At 38.4% G+C, this 27116-nt stretch overlaps 2 protein-coding genes across 2 annotated transcripts in view; both read left to right on the forward strand.

Moving 5' to 3' along the window:
* Positions 1-10575, forward strand: part of LOC135210773 (uncharacterized) — a 109575-nt gene extending 99000 nt beyond the window's left edge. The window contains exons 6-8 of the mRNA XM_064243624.1: positions 5804-5952; positions 8250-8394; positions 9486-10575. Coding sequence (XP_064099694.1) covers positions 5804-5952; positions 8250-8394; positions 9486-9685 — 494 coding nt within the window. The 3' untranslated portion in view covers positions 9686-10575. The remainder of the gene's footprint in view (positions 1-5803; positions 5953-8249; positions 8395-9485) is intronic.
* A 3332-nt stretch (positions 10576-13907) lies between these two features.
* LOC135210774 (protein stum homolog) overlaps positions 13908-27116 on the forward strand; it is a 36004-nt gene continuing 22795 nt past the window's right edge. Inside the window, exon 1 of the mRNA XM_064243625.1 lies at positions 13908-14612. Coding sequence (XP_064099695.1) covers positions 14487-14612 — 126 coding nt within the window. The 5' untranslated portion in view covers positions 13908-14486. The remainder of the gene's footprint in view (positions 14613-27116) is intronic.

Here is a 27116-nt window from a genome sequence, read left to right on the forward strand (position 1 = left end):
TCTCCAAACATCTATTCCAATCAGACGAAAACTTCGAAGTACGCCATTTAAATTTTTTTTTTTTTACTCTCCTCGTCATCGCCCCACAAATAGTCAATAATAATATTTACATTCGATTCAATAGAAGAAAAACGACGAAAGGGGTCCCACCAACTAACCTCCCACCCCCCCACCCCCTCCGCCCCGACCCCCCAGGTTTCGGCTTCTTCAGAGCTAGCTAGGTTCGATGTGGCACGGTGCCAGCAGGCAGCTCTATAGCTAGCCGTGGCCGTCCGTCCGCGCGAGGGGGGCGGGGTGGTGGGTGGAGGGGTGGGGGGTCATGCCAATTTCAGTGCCACCATTGCCTGCTAACCTAGAGTGATGGTAGTGCCACTACGGGGGTATTTAAGGAAGGTTTGGGAGTTGCTATTGAGGAAGTTTTATTTTTTCTACAGGTTTTAAGAGGGTATTATTTAATAATAAACAATTCAGTAATTTAATTATTAAATTTAAATATTCAATAATTAAATTATTAAATTATTCAAATATTCAATAATTTAATTATTAAATTATTCAAATATTCAAGAATCTAATGATTAAATTATCTAAATATTCAATAATTTAATGATTAAATTACTTTTATATTCAAGAGCTTAATGATTAAATTATTTAAATATTCAATAATTTAATCATTAATTTACTTAACTACCTAATAACTCAATTATTAAATTACTTAAATATTCAAGAATGTAATTATTAAATTATTTAAATATTCAAGAATTTAATTATTAAATTAAATTAATTATTAAATTACTTAAATATTCAATAATTTTAAGTATTAAATTATTTAAATGTTCAATAATTAAATTATTAAATAATTTAAATATTCAGTAATTTAATTATTAGATGATTTAAATAATCAATAATCTAATTAGGAAATGATTTAAATATTCAATAATTTTATCATTAAATTATTTAAATATTCAATAATTTCATCATTAAATGACTTAAATATTCAATAATCTAATTATTAGATTATTTAAATATTCAATAATTTAACTGTTAAACATTGGCACTCATAAAGATCTTAATATCAGGATTTGATTGGCGTCACTGGTCATTCACTTCGTAAGGGAATAATATTAATTTGTGTTTATTTACGCAATAAATTTGTCATTACAACAAGAGGCTATCTTTCTATCTATTAATCTATCTATCTATTACAAATAGATCCATGTGGTACCACTTAAGTAGAGTCGAAAACAAAGAACCACTTATGTAGTTACGCTAAATTTTTTAATGCTTTCTTTTTTTTAGCTCTTCGAATTCTACATAAATTCCCCTCCCAAGGTCTCCGAACCGAGATCCTTCACGAATCCTTCGTGCCCTTGGCATATTACCCAATATCCTTTCCCTTATCCTTCCCCTTCGTCTTTTATGTCTTCGTATTTTCGCTTGTATCCACCATTCACTCCTTCAAGATGAGCCCGACACCGCACAGAACATCTGTTGTTTATTATATAGCTAAGTGCCTCTCTCTCTCTCTCTCTGAACGGGGTTGCATCTCCACGCAACGAAAATCCGTCAATTCTTTTGAAAAGAAAAAATAAAAGAAAATATCTTTTTATAATCAAGTATAATCAAGTCAAATCACTGTTTCTTGTCCCTTTCTTCTGTACTTCCATTCACTTGTTGATTCATCATTTCCCCTTTTTCTTGGTTGGTTTATTATTTCCCTTCTTTCTTAGTTGGTTTATTGCTTGTTGACTTTCTTAACTTCTTTCTCCACTTTGCTTTCGTTCTTTGATCTCATTTCTCTCTCTTATCAACTTGTTACTCTATTTGGCTTTGCTTGCCTCGTCTTAATTACTATTTTTCATGTTATTCAACTTCCCTGACTGTCTTTCTTCGTTACCTCTGTTTTTGTCCCCTCTCTTCTCTGTCCACTCGATATATTTTTCTAGTTCGTTCACGCGTAATTATTTGTCCTTTTTAACTCTATAAATCTTCAGTTTTTGTTTATTGTTTACCATTCCCTCTGGTGTGTTCGCTACCTCCCTTGTTTATCAAGCTGTGTGCGCGTGCGTATGCGTTTTTTTTTTTTTTTTTTTGCTCTACCTAGTCACTTAAGAAGGTAAGATCTTGCACTAGGGCCTAGTCACTTAAGAAGGTAAGATCTTGCACTAGGGCCTAGTCACTTAAGAGGATAAGATCTTGCAATAGGGCTTAGTCACCTAAGAAGATAAGATCTTGCACTGGGGCCTAGCCACTTAAGAAGATCAGATTTGGCACTCGTCATATAAGAGGATAAGATCTTGAACTAGGGCCTAGTCGCTTAAAAAGATAAGATATAGCACTAGGCACTAGTGGAGAATGAACTTGTAAAACAGGATTCGTGATTGGTGAGAGAGAGAGAGAGAGAGAGAGAGAGAGAGAGAGAGAGAGAGAGAGAGAGAGAATTAATGAGGCAGCAGATGATGTGAGAGAGCAATCCTGGAGAAGACAGAAGTATCCTTGTAAGATGTGGTAGGCATGACTCACTATGACCACTTAGGGGAAGAGAGAGAGAGAGAGAGAAAGAGAGAGAGAGAGAGAGAGAGAGTCCTCATTTGTTCTCTTCTCCAGCCAGCTGTAATAATAATCCCTTCTAGCGTGACAAGATGAGAGAGAGAATTAACAGCATCATTTTCTGTAGAATAAAAAACCGAGAGACTTTGGAGAAATAATTCTAGGATGAATATCTAGCATCTCTTAAAGCTGAAGTAAGCTTAGGTATGGCGAAAATAAGCTTGGGGAGACAAAGCTTATCGTCTCAAGACCAATATACAAAATTATATTTATTTATTTATTTGTTTGTTTGTTTATTTTATCCGGCTATCTGCGAGTCTTTAAATATCTCCGGTCTCAATTCAAGTCACTGAATGATTTGACATCAAAACACACGTTGGCTGAAACCTAATTAGATTTTTATTTATTAGCTTTTATATTTCTCGTACTGACTGTCAGCTTGATTCATACATAAGGTCAACTGACTGTTTGCTTGATTTTTTATATAAGGACAACTGACTGTCAGCTTGAATTATGCATAAGGTCAACTGACGGTCAGCTTGATTCATAAATAAGGTCAACTGACTGTCAACTTTATTTATATAAAAGGTCAACTGACTGTCAACTTGATTTATATAAAAGGTCAACTGACTGTCAGCTTGATTTATACATAAGGTCAACTGGCTGGCAGCCTGATTTCATACATAAGGTCAAATGACTGCCATGCTTTAACTTGATATTATTTATAACCCTTTCAGCTTAAAAGTGCCAAGCTTAACTTATTTATAATAAATAAACATCAACGACTGTCAGCTTGATTTTATTATAAGGTTCTCTTTTCTTCTTCTTCTTCAATCTTCTTTCTTCTTCTTGGCTCTCTCTGCTTCTTTTTGTTCTCTAACTGGACTGTTCCAGCCTTTGATTTATTATATAAAGGTCAAACTGACTATCAGTTGATTTATATATAAAGGTCAACTGGCTTGTCAGCTTTCTATTTATAAATATAAGGTCAACTGACTGGTAGCTTGATTTAACATAAGGTCAACTGAACTGGTCAAGCTTGATTTATATTAAATGGCTCAAATGACTGTCAGCTTGATTTTATATATAAGGTCAACTGACTGTCAGCTTTGATTTTATAATTAAGGTTCAAAACTGGACTGTCAGCTTGATTATATAAAACGGTCAACTGACGTCAGTTGAATTTATATATAAGGTCAACTGACTGTTCAGTTTTGATTTTATATAAAAGGTCAACTGACTGTCAGCTTGATTTATACATAAGGTCAACTGACTGCCAGCTTAACTTATATATATAACATCAACTGACTGTCAGCTTGATTTTATATAAGGTCAACTGACTGTCAGTTTGATTTATATATAAGGTCAACTGACTGTCAGTTTGATTTATATATAAGGTCAACTGACTGTCAGCTTGATTTATATAGGTCAAGCTGTCAGTTTGATTTATATATAAAGTCAACTGACTATCAGTTTGACTTATATATAAGGTCAACTGACTGTCAGCTTGATTCATATATGAAGTCAACTGACTGTCAGTTTGATTTATATATAAGGTCAACTGGCTGTCAGCTTGATTTATATATAAAGTCAACTGACTATCAGTTTGACTTATATATAAGGTCAACTGACTGTCAGCTTGATTCATATATGAAGTCAACTGACTGTCAGCTTGATTCATATATGAAGTCAACTGACTGTCAGCTTGATTTATATATAAGGTCAAAATCTCATTAAATATTCAGGAATTGTGATTTGTTTATTGTGCAATATTCTCTCTGAGATAACAGAGAATCCGCCCCAAACAACATCCCCCCCCCCCCCCCAAATTTTCCCCTTCGTCTTAACCGTTGTCGAACTTTGACTAAAATACGGTTAATGGGGCCCTCATCTTTAACCACACAGAGAGAGAGAGAGAGAGAGAGAGAGAGAGAGAGAGAGAGAGAGAGAGAGAGATGGAAAAGTTAGAATATGAAATGATAATTTTCGAAACTTTACGAGTAAAAAAAATTAATCGTATCTCTTTACGCTACGAAAAACTAAGAATTATTATTATTATTATTATTATTATTATTATTATATTATTATTATTATTATTAGCTTTTTACTCGGCACCTTAGATGGGGTGTGAGCAAGAATAGCGACGATACATCCTAAAAGGATTCCGAAGGGATTCACCCAGTCGGTAGGATACGTCCAAGTAAGGATCCTGCGCTTTCCGAAATGGAAGGGGGGAGGGGTAAGCTGATATATGGGGAGAGGGGGGGGCGCCAAGGAGGGTAGCGAACCGGTACAAACTAGATTCCCCTCCCGAAGACTAACCCACTCTCCTTCATTGGCCCTCCACCGAGATGCGATGGGAATTTGGAATGTTGGCATTATTCCCTGGAATGTTGTCATATTCCCTGGAATGGTGTCATATTCCCTGGAATGGTGTCATATTCCTGGAATGTTGTCAATTCCTGGAATGTTGTCCTATTCCCTGGAATGGTGTCATATTCCCTGGAATGGGTCATATTCCTGGAATGTTGTTAATTCACAGAATGTTGTCCTATTCTCTGGAATGTTGTCAATTCCTGGAATGGTGTCATATTCCCTGGAATGTTACCATATTCCTAGAATGCTGTCATATTCCTGGAATGTTGTCATATTCCCGGAATGACGTCATATTACTCGAATGTTATCATATTCCCTGGATTGTTGTCATACTCCTGAAATGCTGTTATATTCCCCTGAAATGTTGTCATATTCCCTGTAATGTTATCATATTACTCGAATGTTATCATATTCCCTGGATTGTTGTCATATTCCTGGAATGCTGTTATATTCCCCTGGGTCTTCATATTCCCTGGAATGTTGTCATATTCCCTGGACTGTTGTCATATTCCTGGAATGTTGTCATATTCCTGGAATGGTGTCATATTCCCCAGCATGTTGTCATATTCTCTGGAATGTTGTCATATGTGATGTGTCACTGACATGTTGCCAACCTGTTTGAGATATGCACTTGATAAGTGTTTTAAACAAGTTTTCAACATGTTTTTGATGTGTATGTGATGTGTCACTGACTTGTTTTCAACCTGTTGGCGATATGTACATGATGTGTCATTGATTTATTTTCAACCTGTTCGCGACATGTATGCAACAAAAGGCTGACATGTTGGAGACAGAGTTTCAGACGCATCCCGAACGCGTAATGACTAAAACTACCACATTTGCAAAAGCGTCGCCTCACCTCTGATCTGTCACTCCGCAGAGATCCCAGAGAAGGCCAAGGCAGAGCCCAAGAGGGTCTTCGGGGATCGCATCAACTCCCTGCGCAGGCGCAGACTGATTCGCCAGGCCCAGCCTGTTCCTGCTACGTCCGCCCTCCGACTCCCCATCGACGAGCCGTTCCCTGTGAAGGTGAGAGTCTTCTACTAATGAATCTTGAAGAATAAAGTCCTAAGCTTCGTTTACAGAGATGGAATTGAAATCTTAGGAAGGAATCTTAGAAATGCAGAACAGAATCCAAGGCTAGAATCAGGTGATCTTAGAAATACTAAATAAAATCCAAGGCTAGAATCAGGCGATCTTAGAAATACTTAACAGAATCCAAAATGCTAAACAGAATCCAAGGCTAGAATCAGGTGATCTTAGATATACTAAATAGAATCCAAGGTTAGGATCAGGTGATCTTGGAAATACTAAACAGAATCCAAGGCTAGAATCCAAGGTTGAAACGGCTTAGAAAATACTAAAACAGAATCCAAAATACAAACAGGAATTCCAAGGCTGAATCAGGTGATCTTAGGAAATACTTAAACAGAATCCTAAAATACTAAACAAGGAATCCAAGCTAGAAATCAGGTGATCCTTAGAAATACTAAACAGAAAATCCTAAAAAGGCTAATAAATCAAGGTAATCCTTAAAGGAAATACTAAACAGAATCCAAGGCTAGAATTCAGGTGTCTTAGAAAATACTAAAACAGAATCCTCAAAAGGCCTAGAAATCAGGTGTCTTTAAAAGAAATTACCTAAAACAGGAATCCTAGGCTAAGAATCAGGTTGATCTTAGAAATACTAAACAAAATCCAAAAGGCTAAAGAATTCAAGGAAGATCCTTAGGAAAAATACTAAACAGAATCCAAAATACTAAACAGAATCCAAGGCTAGAATCAGGTGATCTTAGAAATACTAAATAAAAATCCAGGAAAGGCCTTTTTAAGGAACAGGGATCTTAGAAATACTAACAGGAATCAAAAGGCTAAAACCAGAATCAAGGCTTTAGAAATCAGGTGAATCTTAAAGATATACTAAAATAGAATCCAAAGGTTAGGAATCAGGTGGTGATCTTTTGGAAATTACTTAAACAGAAATCCAAGGCTAAAGAATAAGGTGGACCTTAGAACATACTAAAACAGGAAATCCAAAATTACTTTTTTTTAAACAGAATTTTTTTTTTTTTCCACAAGGCTTTTTTTTTTTTTTTTTTTTAAAAGATAGAATCAGGGTTGAATCCTTAGGCAAATACTAAACCAGAATCCAAAAATACTAAAACAGGAAATCCCCCCAAAAAAAAGGCTAGAATCAGGTTGATCTTTAGAAAATAAACACGAATCCAAAAGGCTAGAATCCAAGGTTTGATCTTTTAGGAAAATAAGAAACAGAATCCAAGGCTAGGAATCATTGGTGATCTTAGGAAATACTAAAAAGAATCCTAGGCTAAGAATAGGTGATCTTAAAAGGAAATACCTAAAACAGAATCTAGGCTTAAGAATTCCAAGTGATCTTAGAAATACTAACAAAATCCAAGGGGCTAAGAAATTAGAAATCAGGAGATCTTAGAAATACTAAACAGAATCCAAAATACTAAACAGAATCCAAGGCTAGAATCAGGTGATCTTAGAAATACTAAACAGAATCCAAGGCTAGAATCAGGAGATCTTAGAAATACTAAACAGAATCCAAAATACTAAACAGAATCCAAGGCCTTTAGGGAATCCCCAGGGTGGGAAAAAATCTTAGAAATTACTAAACAGAACCAAGGGCCTAAGAATCAAGGTTGATCATGGAAGGAAATAATAGCATATTGTAACAGCATAGTAGGAGGTCATGTTTTATTGCAACTAATAAATCAAAAGAATTTCAGTAACAGTTCTATTTGAAGTTGCCATGCAGTGGTTCTTTCAAATACGCTAATAATCTAATTGAAATTCTAAATCATGAGAAAACGTGAATCTAAGGCATACAGTGAATTATTTCTTAATTCGTCAGTTTAACCTTGAGTATTTGGAGATATGAATCTAAATTTAATTTGCTTTATAGGTAAGTAATCGCTCAAAATATGAAGGATGTAGATTCACGATATATAAATTCAATATAAACTTAAAAGTCCCAGTAGGATACATCACAAGCTAGCAATGAAAACATGTATATGAAAACCGATAATGCCCAATGGAGATGCATTTCAAAATATGTCACTGTTTTTAAAAGTTTTTGGCAATATCTTCGAGTTTCGGGATAATACCTCAAGCCCCTTCCACACGAGGGCTAAGAGACATGGGAAAGACACGACGTGCCCTCATTCCCTCTCTTTAAAAAAGTGTTACCAGATCAAACAGTCCAAGGTAACCAGTGGGCACAGACAGGCGAACCTGTGACTTGGACCACACTCGTTATCTAAAAGTCTGCAAACACTGAACCACCTTTTACGTTTCAGTTCGACGCCGAATTCGTGGCCCGCGTGGAGAGGTCGGTCCGAGTGCCCAGAGCTATCAACGGCTCCCATCACCACGCCCACCACCATACCCATGACAAGTCCTGCATGGTTCTGGGCGTCAAGTACAACCTCGGTGAAATCATAGGTTAGTGGTACCTCTTCACTGTTTTTTTTTTTTTTTTTTCATCACAGTAATACTCTCTCTGACGCTATTGGTTCATCCTGTTATTATTATTATTATTGTTAGTATTGGGAAAGTAAATCCACAGTAGTATGACTGTTTGATTTTGTTATTGGCTCATGTGATGATGAGTTTCTTGGGATTATTATTATTATTATTATTATTATTAAATCCTAACAATTCCACTGGTTCTTTTCATTATTATTATTATTATTATTATTATTATTCAAAAGACAAACCCCTATTCCAATGGAATAAGCCCACCAAAGTGGTCCCTGACTTGAAATTCAAACTTCCAAAGAATATGGTGTCCACAATAAATCCTAAGAGAGAGAGAGAGAGAGAGAGAGAGAGAGAGAGAGAGAGAGAGAGAAGTAGAGAGAGAGAGAGAGAGAGAGAGAGTGAGTTTGGGCTATGATTTAGAAAACACTAATTTTATGAATGAGTCCTAATTCTGTAGTTGGCCCGGTAGGGGGTCAGTGCCTAAACAGTGTACCTCGCGTGGTAAATTTTCCAGTTGATCTATTCTGGAGCCTATTCACAGAAGACTTTTTTCCAGTTAACCTATTCTGGAGCTGATTCACAGTAGACTTTTTCCAGTTGATCTATTCTGAAGACGATTCATAGAAGACTTTTTCCAGTTGATCTATTCTGGAGCCGATTCACAGAAGACTTTTTCCAGTTGATCTATCGGAGCCGATTCACAGAAGACTTTTTCCAGTTGATCTATTCTGAAGACGATTCATAGAAGACTTTTTCCAGTTGATCTATTCTGGAGCCGATTCACAGAAGACTTTTTCCAGTTGATCTATTCTGGAGCCGATTCACAGAAGACTTTTTCCAGTTGATCTATTCTGAAGACGATTCATAGAAGACTTTTTCCAGTTGATCTATTCTGGAGCCGATTCACAGAAGACTTTTTCCAGTTGATCTATTCTGGAGCCGATTCACAGAAGACTTTTTCCAGTTGATCTATTCTGGAGCCAGTTGACAGAAGACTTTTTCTAGATGATCTATTCTGGAGCCAATTCACAGGAGACTTATCTATCTTCCAGGCGTGGCCTCCGGCGTGTGCATGGAATGTCGCTGCGCTGCCGGGAAGATGTTCTGCTCACCCAAGTGCTGCTTCCTGCCTTCGCCCTTCGAGCTCTCCGCCCGCGACACCCAACAGCTGGAAGCCACGCCCCTGGAGAAGGCGGCGCCGCATCCCCTCTCCTACGTCAGGAACCAGTTCGAGGAGGGGACGTTCCTCTGAAGGATGCCAGGGGGAGGAGGAGGAGGAGGAGGAGGGTGGTGGACGCTGTCAGCGCCGGGAGCGAGGGGCGGACTGTCATTATCCTTCTCATATTAGCCTCCAGATGAGAATGCAAATATTTCAGAGAGAAACATCTACCCCACCCCCTCCCCTTCCCTCCCCATCCTATTCTCCCCCACCATACCATCATTCACCACCATCCTATCTTCCCCAATCATCTCATTCTTCCCCAATCATCTCATTCTTCCCCAACCATCTCATTCCTCCCCAACCATCCCATTATTCACCAACATAACAACCACCACCCCCACCACACCAGCCAAATCCCCTCCCTTGATTCCCCATCATCCTATTCCCCCTTATATACCATTCCCCTACCCATTCCATTCTGCCCCACCAACCAATTACCACCAATCACGTCATTCCTCAAAACATCCCAGGATATAAAGGATAAAGGTTCTGAAAACGAAGCTTCGTTATCAACGGTTTCGAAAACAAAATTAAAATAATAAAATTAAACAAATCAAAAAGCTTTAAACATTGGGGGTAGTTGTGTTTCCTCTGAATAAAAAACAGACAGACTTGTCCGCAACTTACTAAACAGGCTTTGGTAAATTTTGTTGCTGGATGACTCTTATATATTTTTTTCTTAAGATACAGATGATGAATTTATAGCTGGATTCACTATAGACCTGATTCTTACAGTTAACCGTAAGTCTCTGATGGGCATCTTAAAAACCAACTGAGTCAACCTCTTTCTTCGATTGCTATGGTTTCAGTAATATGCATTAAATTGCTTTAACCACGTAACAGCATCTAATGAATCATTTGACTCGGCTAAACTTTCCTTACAGATAAATAAGTCAAGTCTAATGAACCATTTGGCCTACCCAAGACCTCTGTACAAATAAACGACTCTGAGAATATTTGATCGGTAATTTTTTTCTTATGAATGTTCCGAGTACCTGAGGAATATCAACTATGCATTATACCAGTTGATCATAATTTCTCATGACTTCATTTTTCCACTAAAGTTTCCTTGACTTCTATGTAACTTCCACCTGCTGCTCTTCTGGTTTCATATCTTACTATAATGGGCGTAATGTCTGTCCGTCCGTCTGTCATTCAATCACGGCCAAACGGCTGGTCCGATGGGCATGAAACTTGGCAGGGTTGAAGTAGGGAGCCCTAAGATGGTTTATAATGGGGTTTCATTCTACCTTCCACCTCCAACCTCCGAAGGGGGTGGGGGTGAGAAGGGATTCCCTGAAACGGAACAGGTTCTGCCCGTGAAACGAGGCTGGTTATGCCCGTAGACTTAGTTCCTTTAAGAATTTTCATACATGATTTCTGTATACATTATGTTTGCTAGTATACATAAAAAGACCCACAAAAAGAGCCTCGTAGGCTTAGTTCCAGATTGCCTTCTTAGTGCAAGACTTGTCGTCAGAAGATCACAAGCATTCAGATATGACGTCTCCGTCAAAAAAACAGTTAATTAATTTGATTACTGTATTGTCATCAAAATATGATTCTGGTATAAATATAGTTGTCAATAACAGTTAAAAGTTGCCATGATTCATAATAGAAGTTATACTTAAAGGAAAATATAGATTATGATAAATGAATTTGATAAATCACCAATATTATTATCATTACTGTGATCCAGAAAATAAGCCTTCTTCACATGGAACAAGCCTAAAGGGGTCTCTGACTTGAGAGTCAAGCTTCCAAACAATACGGAGTTCATTTGAAAGGAGAGAGAGAGAGAGAGGGGGTGGGCTACTAGGAAATACAGAAAAAAAAAGAGATCAGTCAATAGAAAAGAAAAATTCAATTACCAAATTACGAAATAAATAGATAAATAGACAATTAACTTATAAGATACCAAGTCAACTCTTAATTCTATACCGTTGGCACTGACCTAACTACATGACAAAAAAAATGGAGCGTCGAATTTTGCCCAATAAATTTCATAAAAAGAAATATTAAATTACCAAATTAATAATTAAATAGATTAACTTACAAAATACCAAGTCAACTCTTAACTCTACAGCGCTGACACTGACCCAACTGAATGACATAAAAATGGTGTGTTCAATTTTGCGCAAGAAATTCCATGAAATCAAATCATATTCTCATTAAAAAAAAAGTTAGTTATGATTTTTAAAGAAAATCATGCCTGAAGCCAAAATTAGGTTGAGAACCACTGATCTGCGAATGTGTCCAAACCGCGGATTAGAGCAGCGATATGTTTAGAATAGTGATATATTTTTTACTACTCAGAGAATGACAAGAGAAATGAGGAGAGAAAATAACAGAGAAATGTATCATTTGACAAGACGATAGGATATGTATATACATGTATTCGTCATATATGGAAGGAAGAGAATCCTGTAAAAGTCATTGATGTTGTTTTTTTTTAATTATGCTTAATGTTTGCTAAATAAAATAAAAAGCCATTAATATAGAATAAGTCATTCAAGATGTTACTATTATGTAAGTTGATAATATATGTATATATATAATATATATACATATATATACATACATATATATAATACATATACGCCTGTGTATAAACATTTAGTACTCAATAGCTTTATGTAATTTTATGGCCATTGTATCCTGTAAGTTTTATATTATGTAAATAAACCAAAGATATTTACCTGGTCTTACTTATAGCTACCCTCTCATCACGATGATTTTCACCTATTATAATGACTCGCCATCTTAACAGCACCCTTAGGCCTTACCTATGGTCACAAGGCGCGATCCAACCTCCAGCCTACTCGGGATGCTGGCAAGATTTCCCCCCATCACGCACAAGATGTAAACATTAGATTCCTAACTTTTAACATAAATTACAATGTGATAAAAGCTATGGTCAAATAGTTCCTGGTTTCAACAACGACAATTAAAATAAATACTCTATTGTTATATCAGAAATAATTGTTCTGTTCTGTTTAACATGAAAATGATTTATTTTTGACATTTTCATTCTAATAAATAAACCATCAATATCCTATACTGAAGTTCCTATCTTTAACTCGACGCGAGACACATTTTTCAGACCTTTTTAGGCTCTTCCATATACCTTTCCAACCCCCAACCCCCACCCCACCCCCAACAACCAAGTAGATCGTAGGCTTACTCCCAGAGTATGCAAAAATACGAAAGTAAAAGAAACACGAAATCCAAAGGAAAATTACCGTACGAAAAGATAAGTAACAAAGCAGAAGACCAATATTCGTTGTACGAAAACAAATGAAAGAATAATCTGATAAAAAAAAAGGTGAATCAAAACGCGAGCGAGGATGAAGTAGAGGAAAATGGATAGATAGATCGATATTTTAGTTAATAAGCAATAAATAAGGAAATAAGGAAAGATACGAAGTTAAAGAGAAAGGTAGATCGATACGTAAATACATAGATAAAGAAGTGGATATAAATAAATAATGAAATAGGGGAAGATTGTAGATAGATAAATAAATAAATAAATATATAAAGAAATACGGACAGACAGACAGATAGAGATAAATAAGGAAATAAGGAAAGGTAATTAGATAGATAGACAGACAAATAGATAAGTGAATAAATAAGGAAAAAAGAAAAGACAACTAAATATAGATAAAACAGGTATAGATAAATAGATAAATAGACAGGTAGACACAGATAGATAGATAGATAGATAATGAAGACAGATAGAATAACTGAATAAACCAATAAATATGGAAATAAGGAAAGAGGCAGATAAAAAATAAAAAAGATAAAAGTCAAACAAGTATAACTAGAAAGACAAATAAACAGAAAAATTGATAAATAAGAGAATCAATAAATAAGCAACATCCTTATGAACCATAACAGCGCCTCCAAAAACAATGACAAAAACAACAATAATAAATGCAGCAGCTGTATCAGTAGTAGTTTAAGTAAAGTTGGGGGTGTTTGAGGGACGGAGGATAAAGAAATGCTAAATATAAAATAAAGAAGTGGGCGGTTACCCTATCATGGTTTACTCGCGCACCCTCCATACGTTACTGGGAAGGTGGTGGCTCTCTCTCTCTCTCTCTCTAACCCAACCCCCCACACCTTTTCCGACTTCCTCTTCCTCCACCGCCGCCACCACTTCCTCCTCTCTCCCTCCTCCCTCAATGCCTCCACCATCCTCCCTCCCTCCTCCCTCCCAAACCATGTCTCTCAGTCTTACCTACTACTACGAGCGAATCCTCATTCGTGACTGGGAGTCCGTTGCGATAACAAGCAGCGTCTCCTCACTCATCTTCCATTTCAGTTCGCGAGAAAATCCTATACTCGAACTATTTGTTTTTACGAATTGAAAGCTATAATTCGAAGCCTGCCTGCGGTCTTTTCCCGTTCATGATTATGTTAACATTATAAAAAAAGAAGAATATACTACGAAATTGTAACCACGAATGGTGAAAAAGCAAAAAGAAAAATTGATATAATTGCCACATTAAAATCTTATATCGTTCAGAGAGCGTGCATTTCGAATTGGAATTCATACAGTGCTTACATAAGGACATATCTGATTAATGTAATAAATCTTCAATCATGATGCTAACCTGAAAGAAAAAGAAAATTAAGGGAAAAATCTAATAAAAATCGAACGAGAAGACCGCGTGAGGCTAAGTACGACAACTTTGCGAAAAAATTGTACGAAAGCAAACGAGGAAACGTCTGAAAGCGCCGAGGGAAAAAAACAGTCATATAAAGCTCCAGTTCTAGTGAAGTTTAATTAAGCAAACTCGCAAAGGAACAAGCAAAACCAAACAGAAGAATGGTGGAAAGCGATCAAGCCCCACTCAAACACCAGGGATCCAAGTTACTGCACAATGCCGGAATCGGTATCGAAAAGCGAAGGCGATCTTCGCTGGCCACGAACTACAGAATAGAGAACAATAAGGTACAGTATAGTAGCAGCCAGAGTCTGGGCTAACCATAGACCGATGTTTGTGATCATTCCGTGTTACGGATGAAATAGAAACATCTGGGTTTACATGCTTCACAGATGCAAATGTATATCACTGCATACGTCATGTATATCAATACATTCTCGTCGTCTGAATGTAGACGACCGTCTGCACTGCTCAATTAATAATTGAAAATCAAAGATTAACGTTGGCGGACTGACCCCAGTATTCTGGGTTGAATAATGGAAATTCCTTTGCTTCATTACACAGTTGATTCATTTGCTTCATTCCGATACATTATACATTTTTTCTACTAAGTATTTGTGTCAGTTAAATCTCCCCCGCTAAGGAATATTTATATGTGGAACACTAGATCCTTACCAAGGTAATCGTAGCTTAGTCTAACCAAGCGTAGACTTGAGATCTCTCTTGTACTACTGATGCGACCTTCAAACTTCCAAATCTTTTCGTTCACACACACACACACACACACACACACACACATATATATATATATATATATATATATATTATATATATATATATATATATAGAGAGAGAGAGAGGAGAGAGAGAGAAGACGAGAGAGAGAGAGAGAGAGAGAGAGAATGAAAATACTACTACGAGTGCTTTACGCAGAATATTTCACTTCTTTAATACTGAAAGTTAGGTTGAACGTTCCCATGCGACCAAGGTTTGGTTGAATTTTTCTTTGCTGCTCAAGTTTGGGACTAAACTGTCATTAGTGTCATGAAGCCATGCATTTTTTTCTATCTTTTTTTTTAATGGTTGAGTTTTTTTGGCTGATAAAGCTTGGATAAGGGGTTCATTGCTTTTCAATGTTAACTGATTTATTATTATTATTATTAGTAGTAGTAGTAGTAGTAAAACATTAGTTGGAACTGTATAAGCCAAGTCAGGTTCATTTTTTTCTATTTTTTTTTTTAATGGCTGAGCTATTTTCAGTTTCTTAAGTTTGGATAAGGGGGTTCTTTGGTTTGCAATGTCAAGTGTTTTCATTATCATTATTATTATTATCATCATCTTTATTGGTCAAAAATTAAGTTGGAACTAACTGTATAAGTCAAGTCTGGTTCAGTTTCCCCTTTCACAGTTTTTCTTTTCTTCTTCTTTTTACGTAAGACCGATTGGAATGCTCTCGTTAAGTCAAGCGTTACTTTTTTTATATATATATATATATATATATATATATATATATAATATATATATATATATATATATATATAATCAAAGCTGATGAATATATCCTGTACTGATCAAGTCTGGTCGAGTTTCTACTGAAGATTTCTTTTTCATTTATTCATTTATCTTATAATCCTTAAGTACAGGTTAACTATTCTACCGCATTGTAACTGTCGCTATTTATCAGCTGCTAAAATTGGCGAGTTTTCTTTACTGTTCGAGTTTGGTAAAGCTTGAACTTACTCCTAATAGTCCTAAAAAACGTTAATAATTTTCCATCTTTTATTAAACTGAAGTTTCGGAATTCAATTTTTACGATATTTAACGTCTTACGACGTTTTTAAGAGCAAGTGACAATGAGCTATGCTTATGCCTTTGATTTTGAGAGAGAGAGAGAGAGAGAGAGAGAGAGAGAGAGAGAGAGAGAGAGAGAGAGAGAAAGTAAATATTTACCAGGGCGAAGACAGTTGCGGGAACGCTTATTTGTTGAGAGAGAGAGGAGAGAGAGAGAGAGAGAGAGAGAGAGAGAGAGAGAGAGAGAGACTAAATATTACAATAACGAAGAAAACTGAAACCAAGCTTAATAACTGTTTGAGAGAGAGAGAGAGAGAGAGAGAGAGAGAGAGAGAGAGAGAGAGAGAGAGAGATTTACAATGATTGACTTACCGGAATGCTTACTTATTTCTTGAGAGAGAGAGAGAGAGAGAGAGAGAGAGAGAGAGAGAGCCCAAACTTCTCTTACTGACACACACACAGATACGAGTTCATCCAAGGCAGAAGTTTTTCCACGTCACTCCGTATAGGCCCATCCTATAACTTTCCTTATACCGTTTCCTTAGGCCTAACCGACGCTTTGCAATTTCTACTACTGTTTTATCCCTTATCATTACCATTCAGATCACCTACTTTCCCTCTTTATTCATAGAATGGCAGAGGTATATTCTTGACTTATTCTTAACGGGAAGGAACCTATTCTTTATGATGAGAAAGAGGGGATATTCTCGAAAGAGACCTTTAGGCGCAATACTCATCTCTTTTACAGATCTATCTTTCGGTGGTCTCAGTCTACTGCTGTATGAGCCGCGGCCCATAAAACTTTAACCAAGGCCTATTATACAGATAGTATGGTGTAAGCGAGCAAGCTATCTTTTGAAATGAATTTCTTTCCAAGTAGGCCTAGTATACAATTACCATAGTGTAAGCAAGGTATCTTTTAATATAAATTTCATTTCGTGTAGGACTATTAAACGGATACTATGGTGTAAATACTATATTTTATTTCTAATAAAATTTCTTTTCGTGTAGGCCTTTTATGCAATGCCATGGTGTAAATAAGATACTTCTTAAAATAAATTTCGTTCCAAGTAGGCCTATTATACAGATACCATGGTGTAAGCAAGCTATCTTTTAAAATTAATTTCTTTCCAAGTAGGCCTATCATACAACTACCATAGTAAACAAGGCTTTTTTTTATCTATAAATAGTTTATCTTAATGGAAATTCTTTTGGCAAATGAGTGTTTCACTCTTTTATTCTTCTTTTAGTGAGTTTCCATTTGGTTTATAAGTATGAATACCATAAACAGTTTGTGACTGAATATAGAGTCTAGGGAACTCTAGGCCAAAGGCCAGGCACTGGGACCTATGAGGTCATCCAGCTCTGGAAAGGAAATTGAGAGGTAGGTATAGGTTTGAAAGGTGTAACAGGAGGAAAACCTCTCGCACTTGCCCTGTGCAATAGCTGTTGTAAGAGGGTGGCTAGCAAGATAGAAGAAAGAGAATATGAACGGAGGTACAGTAAAAGGAATGCAAAGGGTCGCAGCTTGGGGCCGGAGGGACGCTGCAAAGAACCTTCAGTAATACCTACAGTGCACCCCTGAGGTGCACTGACGGCAAGAGCAAGTCTTGCAAAGGCTAAACTCGAGACCCAGAGACTAACACAGTAAGACAGATCTTAAGGCTGAAAAAAATGGGGAGGGGGAGGGGGAGTGAGGAGTGTGGTGGGTAGTGGGTTAGTGCGGGGGTAGGGGGAAAGGGGCGAGGGAGAGAGAGAGAGAGAGGGACAGAGAACTTTTTAGTGCTTCTGGGAAACCTTCCGGGGAGGGGGGCTTGCTTCAAATATACAAATAAGGCTCTCTCTCTCTCTCTCTCTCTCTCTCTCTCTCTCTCTCTGTACCCGAATATCGTCTTTGCAAAGAGCTCGTAAGTACAGTACAGGGTATGTAATGTTACTATTCTGTGTACATTTATAGGACCATTCATAGATAAATATATATATATATATATATATATATATATATATATATATATATATATCATATATATATATATATATATATATAGCCCCAACTGCATTCAGAGCTGAATGGGAAACTGAGGTCTGAAAGGCGTAACAGGAGGAAAACCTCGCAGCTGTGCTATCAAACAGTGAGAAGAAAGAGAATATGAACGGAGGTACAGTGAAAAGAATGAAAGAGGTTGCAGCGATAGGGGGCCGAAGAGACGCATGTATGACCTTATTCTCGTTCTCTATTAAAAATTTGTCACTCGAAACTCCACTTGTATTCTTGATATATGGCTCAGAGAGAGAGAGAGAGAGAGAGAGAGAGAGAGAGAGAGACCTCGGCATCAAATTCAGTAAGACGACACTAAGACATATTTCAAGACATATCCCGACTTCCCCCAGATATAGACAGACAGACAGATCACCCACTTAATTCCTTCCAAGTTCTATTTTCTCAAGAGATTTCACTCCAGTGAACCCAACCTATACTTCTCAGATATACTTCACCTCCTGAAAGACCCCAAGCTTCTAAAATTACCCATTTCCTAATGATCCGTCTCAGATATCTGAGGCCGGGTCTTGACATGAGTAAACTGGGCTGCAAAAGATTTATTTTCCTTTCGAACACCAGCGATATTTTTAGGTCGGAATCGACTGTCGCCATCTTGTGATTGGGGTTATTTCATTTTCCGACCTTCATTGAAATGGTTATTGATTTGATTAATGACTGGGGCACTTAAGGCCAGTCAGTGCTGAAGGCAATGAAAAGGAGTTCGAGTGGTTGGACAGCGAGATAGAGAGATTAGTAACAGACATGAAACGAAATACACGGATCTAGCGTTGGAACTGGGGAACAGGGAGGTTGGACAGCAAGATCGAAGAAAGGAAACGGGAACGGAGTTAAAATAAAATGCTAAAAAGTGGGTGCAGCTAGGGGCTGAAGGGATGTACAAACACCCTTTAGTAATGCCTACAGTGCACCGCATGAGGTGCAATGACAGCACTACCCAACCCGCTACGTGGTTCAATTATTTAAGAATCTAGTAAGTTCTCATGGGACATTCCAAATAGCTTTTTCCAGTCGTTTATATTTTGAAAATAATAAAAAAAAAAACTGAGTCTACATAACATCACGTTCCGCTGCTTTGGAACGAGTGACTAAAAAAGATGAAACAGAGCATGATCGGACCTCCAGCTTACTTGGGACGTGTGCAAAATTTTTCCCCTAATGTATAAGCTGTGAACATTATATTCCTAACTTTTAATATAAATTAAAGTGCTAAAATCTAAGGTCAAATAGCACGTTATTTCACCAACGAAAATTTAAATAGCTATGCTATATTTTATTAAAAATAATTGTTCAGCACTGTTTAATATGCACATTATTTATTTTTTTTTCATTTTCATGCCAATAAATAAATCATAAATATCCTATCCTAAAATTCATGTATCTTTAACTCAACGCCAAACACCTTTTTCAGACCTTTTTAGGCTCTTCCATAGACCTTTCCTACACACCCAACGACAACAATAAAAAAAATACAAAGTAGTTTGTAGGCTCAAGCGAAAGCTTACACTGGCTCAAAGTGAGACCAAATAAAACCAGCAATATTCCTAGCTTTAGTGAGAAAGGGAGGGAGGGAGGGAGGCTTCTAACGAGAGTAGCAGTAGTAGCAGCGGGAGAGAGATAAAATTAACTTAACAGTAAGTAAATAGATGGAGGTCTGCCTGCCCATTAGTTGATGCTCCTGTGAAAACTTAAAATGTCTGGTTCCTCTCCTTTCAGAGGGGGTTAAAGAGGAGGTGCTCTGTGAAGGAAGAGAGAGAGAGAGAGAGAGAGAGAGAGGTCCTTGTAAAGGTGAGTTTACACTAGGCTTCACCCCACGCTGCATGCGTAAGACTCATTACCAACTCCTCCCAAATTCTTGTTAGCCCCACCTACTGGACTGCTCAGTAGGGTGAGTTAGTGGTGTGGCGTGACTATTGATGAGCAGTCTAGTGGGCGGGGCTAACCAGAATTTGGGAGGAGCTGTTGATGAGTCTTACGCATGCAGCGTGGGGTGAAGCCTAGTGTAAACTCACCTTTAGAGGGACCTCTCTCTCTCACTCATCATCATCTTTTCTTCCACCCACACCTCTTAAGAGTCTCTCTCTCTCTCTCTCTCTCTCTCTCTCTCTCTCTCTCTCTCTCTCATCTTCCACCCACACTTCTTAGAAGAACCCCTCTCTCTCTCTCTCTCTCTCTCTCTCTCTCTCTCTCTCTCTCTCTCATCATCCACCCACACTTCTTGGAAGGACCCCTCTCTCATCTTCCACCCACACTTCTTAGATGGACCTCTCTCTCTCTCTCTCATCACCATCATCATCATCTTTTCTTCCACCCATACCTCTTAGAGGTACTTTAAGATCTTTTAATACAAAAGGGGGAACCAATAAATCCATTTACAAAATTATGACTTTTACAATCATTATACAAAACTCTAACTAGATCTACAAATTCATCTGGTAAACCAAATTTCTTCATTACTTTAAAAGCAAAATCCATATTAACCCTATCAAAGGCTTTAGACCAGTCTAAGGGTGAGTTTACACTAGGCTTCACCCCACGCTGCATGCGTCAGACTCATCACCAACTCCTCCCAAATTCTTGTTAGCCCTGCCTACTGGACTACTCATTAGGGTGACTTAGTGGTGTGGCGTGACTCTAGATGAGCAGTCCAGTAGGCGGGGCTAACAAGAATTTGGGAGGAGTTGGTGATGAGTCTTATGCATGCAGCGTGCGGTGAAGCCTAGTGTAAACTCACCTTTAGCTAATAATTTTATTATAGTGGCAATGGATCTGAACACCTCCATATTTAGTGGAAAGGGTGAGGAGAGAGAAATGAGACATCAAAGAAGAGAGAGAGAGAGAGAGAGAGAGAGAGAGAGAGAGAGAGAGAGAGAGAGAGAGTGAATTTGTAAAGTAAAACCAGTAGAAGAAAAATCTCTCTTTAAAACTAGGAGGTAAGTTTAATATATACATTTAGTTAAATGCTACACTTACAGCAACTGTAGAATTAGGCCCAGTCTACAGTGCCATGCACCTAGCATTCACTTTCTATTCTCTGGAAATTATCCTTAAATAATGTATCAAATAAATTCCAAGGAATAGAAAGTGAATCCTAGGTGCATGGCACTGTAGAGTTTGGGCCTAATTCTACAGTTGCTGTAAGTGTAGCATTTAACTAAGTTTATATATGAAACGTATCTCCTGATTTTAAAGAGAGATTTTTCTTCTACAAGTGTTACTCTCTCTCTTTTAGCACATTTTATGGATGATTCCAACCCTCCCTATTTTTCCGGGCTTGGGACCGGCTCTGGGATGGGCTGGCTTGCCAGCCCACCCTCAGAGGCTAGGTTAAAATGTGGGTTTTCCACAGCAGGAAAATGAATCTGGTCATTCAGTCAAGCTCGGTTGCAGAGCTCCTCCTGATTGAGGCAAAAAGGCCAACACGATTGGGCCGCAGAATGGCCTGATGACTGTGGGGCTAAAACCACACCCAAAGCAACATAAGAGGAACCACCATGAACACCTTCGAGGGGGGGATGGGCCTGGGGGGAGGCCCTGGGGGATTTTTGAAGGTGTGTGGGGAAGTCCCTCTCACGCTGCTGAAGATGTGCTCTCAGCCTCACGGTCGCCGGGCCAGTCTGTGACTCGTTCGCATTGGCCCTTTTGGGTCGGGGGGCGTCACGGGATCACCTCCCTTCCTGCTGTAGAAGGCGAAGGCATCAAGATTTGCCTCTTTTCGCCTGCCTCCTCGGAACTGGTGCCTCAGACTTGGCCTGGAGACATCGTCTGTGCCCAGTTCCCCTGATCAACTCTCCTCTTTTTGATCTGGAGGCTCACTGTAAACTCCACAGTGCTGCTTAGGACCTCCGTTCGTCGCTTCTGCCATTCTCTCATCTCCATGCACGAGATCCTTTAAAGTCTGAGTTAGGACCTCCCACTGCTGCCCGTAGTTAGTCCTCTCACGTTGGGCTTCACAGTAGTTCCTAAGCTGGATCTGCTTCCTCATTTGCAAGAGGTCGGATAGCCCCTCTTCTTGTCCTTCATCTTCCTTCTCCATTTCCCTGGTTTCGTCCAAAACTTCATTTCCATCCTGTGTAATGTGTTGCAGGTGGAAATTCCTCTGAGCTGTCCCATGGAGAAGTGTCATCAACAGGTATTTATCCTGTTGCCTCAAAGCCTCTTGCTGTCTCCTTAGACACTCTCTGAAACGTTCTTCTTCCCTCACCTTATGTTCCTCCTGTATCCTGCACTTTTCTGTCAACCTTTCACATTCTTTTCCCAGTTGCTGCAGTTCTTCCTTGAGTCTTTCTCCTTGGCCTAACAAATGGTGTATTTGGGTCTCCCTTTTCTGGACCTCTTCCTCTAATTCATTAGCAATTATTTTGGCCTTCTCATCTGCTTCCTCCAGCAAGCTGTTCAGTTCATTCCCGTGATTAAGAGCGATACCTAGCTTCTCTTCTAGATCCTCTTTTTCAAATATTAATTTTCTTTCCTCAATTAAGAATCTTCCGATTTGGAGGTCCCTGTTGTTGAGCTCTCCTTTTAAGAATATGAGGGCACTCTCCATCTCCTTCTTTCTCTTCTGTTCTGCCTCAAACAAGCTTTCAATCTCCTTTTTATAATGAAGAGCATCCTGTAAAAAGCTGTTTTGCTCTTTCTCCTTCCTTAATGATTTTTTCAGTGAAGTTATTTCCAGGCAGTTTTCGTCTGCCTCTTCCTGGAGCCTGGAATTCTCTCCTGCTAACTCTGTGACCCACTTCCTCATGACCTGGACTTCTTCAGTCAAAATTTGGGCCTTCCCCTTCTCATTTCCAAGCTCCTTCTTCACTGAAATCACTTCCATTTCCATTTCTGCTAACTCCTCATTCAATCTCGCATTCTGTCCTCCTAATACTGAGACCCAGTTCTTCATTTCTTGTAGTTCTGCTTCCAAGATCTCAGCTCTGAGTCTCCAGTTTTCATCCTTCAGCTCTAGCTCTTCTCGGATGAGACTTGCTGTTATTCTCTCCTCCTTGCATTTCTTCTCCAGAAACTCTAATTCCTCCATAAGTTCGTTATTTAACTTCTCCATCCTCTCTCCTTCGTATACAGCCTGTTTTAGGCCATCTTCCAAGTGCTGCTGTTCAGCCAAGATTTCTTCATTTTCATGATGCAACTTTTCAATTTCATTCTTCATAACTGCTTCATGCTCAGCATTGTTTCTTAGCAATAGGTCCTTTTCTGCCATTTGATTCTTGAGCCCAGCAATCTCGTCCTTTGCCTCCTTCCAAAGACGTTTCATTTCATCTGCAGCAACCCGACTCTCTTCCAGTTCTTCTGTCAATCTCTGCTTTTCTAGATCCAGTTCTAACGTCTCTTCCAGCCTAGATTCTTCGGCCCTTTCGCTTCCCAGATGTTCTTCCAGTTCCTGAAGATGGTTTCCGTGACTGTTGTCATTCCGGCACACAGCAAAGGCCATGCCTACCAACAAGGCCAAAACAGGAATGGCAAAGGCAAAGGCTGGCGCCATCAAGCTGTCCGGTTTTTCAACAGTTTCTGGACCACCTTCAGTACCTGTCAGTTCATCCAGTTCTAAGCTCTCCTCTGGCCGAGATACTTCAGTCATTTCGTTTTCCAGTTCATCTTCAGTATCTTCACAATTTATTATTTCTTCAGGTTCTTCCTGTTCTAAAAGATCTTCCAGTCTAGACGATTCTAGGTCATTGTCACTATATTCCAGGTCTTCAAGTTCTAGACGATCTTCCAGTCTAGACACTTCATCCATATTTATTTCCAGGCCGTTCTCGCTGTCGTCTTGTTCCAGGTTATCCTCGCTGTCTTGTAGTTCTGTGTCGTCCTCGCTGTCGTATTGTTCAAGGTCGTCCTCACTGTCTTCTAGTTCTGAGTCATCCTCGCTGTCTTCTAGTTCTGAGTCATCCTCGCTGTCTTCTAGTTCTGAGTCATCCTCGCTGTCTTCTAGTTCTGAGTCATCCTCGCTGTCTTCTAGTTCTGAGTCATCCTCGCTGTCTTCTAGTTCTGAGTCATCCTCGCTGTCGTCTTGTTCCAGGTCGTCCATCTGCAGATTGTCTTCCGGTCTAAAGTCATCAGTTTCCAGATCATCCAAATCATGAACTTTGCGTCCATAATTTCCGAATTTCCAGCAAACAGCAAAGGCCAAGCCTGCCAACAAGGCCAATCCAAAGATGGCAAAGGCAAAGGCTGGCGTCAACAAGCTGTTTGGTTCTGTAACAATTTCTGGTTCAAAAGGGTAAACGATTTCCGGTTCAAGAGAGTCAACAGCAGCAGCAAGAGTATCATGTACTCGTAAACCGCCGTCAACTCCTTGGTAGCAAAGGAAATCAAACAAATCATTAATAGTCCAAGCGGTCAAGTCGCCTGCCACTACTCCTAATACCACAAGTAAGCTGCTGTATAGCTGAAACATAGTGATTAATGTTATAAAGTTGACGTCTGCTTCCTCTATGCCTTGCTTTTAAAACTGCCACGGCACAGGATTCGGGATCCGGAGGCTCCGAAGAGCGCTTCCATTTCCTGGCTCTGCTACGGATTTCTTCTGCTCCTTCTTCTTCATTTTTTGTTGAGGATTCGGGAACCGGAGACTCCGAAGAGCGCCTCCGTTTCCTGGCTCTGCTACGAAGGATTTCTTCTCCTCCTCCTTCATTTTTTGTTGAGAAGTCTTTGGCTGCTCTGGAGACGCCGCAGCAGCGGCTGCTGCTGCTGTGAGTCCTTCTGAAGGATCCGAGTCCTTCTGAAGGCTCTTAAGGACTCAGGTCTCGTCGTCGATGGAATCCCTCGGATTCGTAAGTTTACTTTCCCAAGTCCAGAATTTTAATCAACCTATCCATAAGCTAATCTCCCTCTCTTTCTTTTTTCTTTTTTGTCAATTTAAATTTTTTTAAAGTTAATTCACGCCAAATTTCACCTTTCATTAAGATTTCTCGATTATTTACCGTAATGATGATGATGATGAACATTATTATTATTATTATTATTATATTATTATTATTATTAATATTATTATTCAGAAGATGAACCCTATTCACGTGGAATAATCCCACAGGGGCCACTGACTTGAAATTCAAGCTTCCAAATAATACTATGATGTTCAGTTTTCTTTAATTAGAAAAAAATACATAAATGCAGGTTTATAGTTATTTCACAATATTTACATAAATTTTGCCATGGTCATTTTTCTTCTTACCAAGACATCTTACTTGTATAAACAGAACATTGAATATATCTGTAGTAAATATATCTGTTACTGAACACTAGGCTTTCAATCATTTTTTCTTGAACGCCGTAATAACTGTACTATTACTTAAAAATTTATACCGGCTACTCAAAAACAGTAATTAATGTGCTTTCTTGTGAAAGTGTTACCTTTTTCTTCTTTGTCATTGTTTTTTTTAATAGCCACTTATCGTAACAAAACTTGCTCTTAACAAAGGCATCTGTTTCTTCTGTTGTTTCATGTTTCTTTTTACTGACCCAAACAGCGTATAAATAATACCCTACAATTAATACAGCGGTAATTTTATAATACTTTATCGTCCTATAATTGAAACAGAGCATTAATATTTTCAGAAAATTTTGAGATACGTCAATGTTGTTTTTACGTGACCACAAAAATAAAAAAATTGTGCAATGTGCATTCAACCTCTTCACAATGATCGCATTTATCACTGTTTCTGATATCTAACAATTTTAGCCAAGGTTCCGTGCGCATAGTTAAAGGCAAATTAACCTTCCACGATACCAATGAAAGGTTTGGTTGCAGGTCCACAACAATATAGCATGTGAGTATATATATGGTCTTTAATGGATATTAAAAGCTTTCCAACCTTGTACTAGGTTCATCTTCAGTCAAGTGAACCTAGTACGAGGTTCGAAAACTTTTAATATCCATTAAAGACCATATACTCACATGCTATATTATTGTGGACCTGCAACCATTATCATCATTTTCGACATGGAAATCTGTGCCCACTAATGAAAGGTTTGTTTATGTTTCCCATACCCATTTCCGGTCCAAAATTGGATAACGCTCTTCAGTTTTTGGTGCATTTTCTGGCCTTATCAGTTTATAGCAATCTCTACTATTTAAGTTGGGGAATTGTTCATGGCGAGAAACTTTCTACTGAATAAAATATTAGCTCCAGTCTGTCATCGATTCAAATTGCCTTGCTAAGGGAGTAGTGGCTTACATTAGTTCTGGGTAGAAGTCCTGTAAGAATGCCGTTATCAGTTTTCTCACGGATGTTCTCTAAACATTCGTCTGGTTGGCTACAAGACCGTCTTTCAGACCAGTTCTTCCATCTTTTTAAAAACAGGTCATTTCCCCCTCCCTGCACTATGATTACACTTATTCTATTATTTACCTTGATTTTTTTTCACTGCCTCGGCTATCTTCTTTGCTCTTGCACCTAGGTAAAAATTAACTTTTCTCTTACTTCTATTTTTGGCCACAAAATTTAACCCCTGATCTTTTACTAACGAGTTTCCAATTAAGATAGTTTCCTCTTCTGTTTCAAGAGAGCACAGCAAATCTATTCGTTGTGTCTGTTCCTTTTGGGGGACATTCGAGTTTTCTGACTGCTATCACTCTTCTCAACAGCTCTCTTGAATTCATTGTTTTTACCCTTGTAAGCTTCTTTCTTTGTGCCTTGGAGAGAGAGAGAGAGAGAGAGAGAGAGAGAGAGAGAGAGAGAGAGAGAGAGAGAGAGAGAGAGAGAGAGTAACTCTAAGAAGTGTGGGTGGAAGATGAGAGAGAAAGTACCTCAGAAAGGTGTGGATAGAGGAAAAGATTAGTGCTTTCTTAACAAGAAAGTTCCTTTCTTTTAATTACAAAGTGAAGGAGATGCAAGTTACTTTCGTTGCAGAGTTAATAAAATGCATACAACAGATACAACGACGATTATAATTAGAACTCCACACTCTCATACATTACCACAGGGACAGACAG

Source organism: Macrobrachium nipponense, chromosome 4 (assembly GCF_015104395.2).
Source record: "Macrobrachium nipponense isolate FS-2020 chromosome 4, ASM1510439v2, whole genome shotgun sequence".
NCBI lineage: Eukaryota > Metazoa > Arthropoda > Malacostraca > Decapoda > Palaemonidae > Macrobrachium > Macrobrachium nipponense.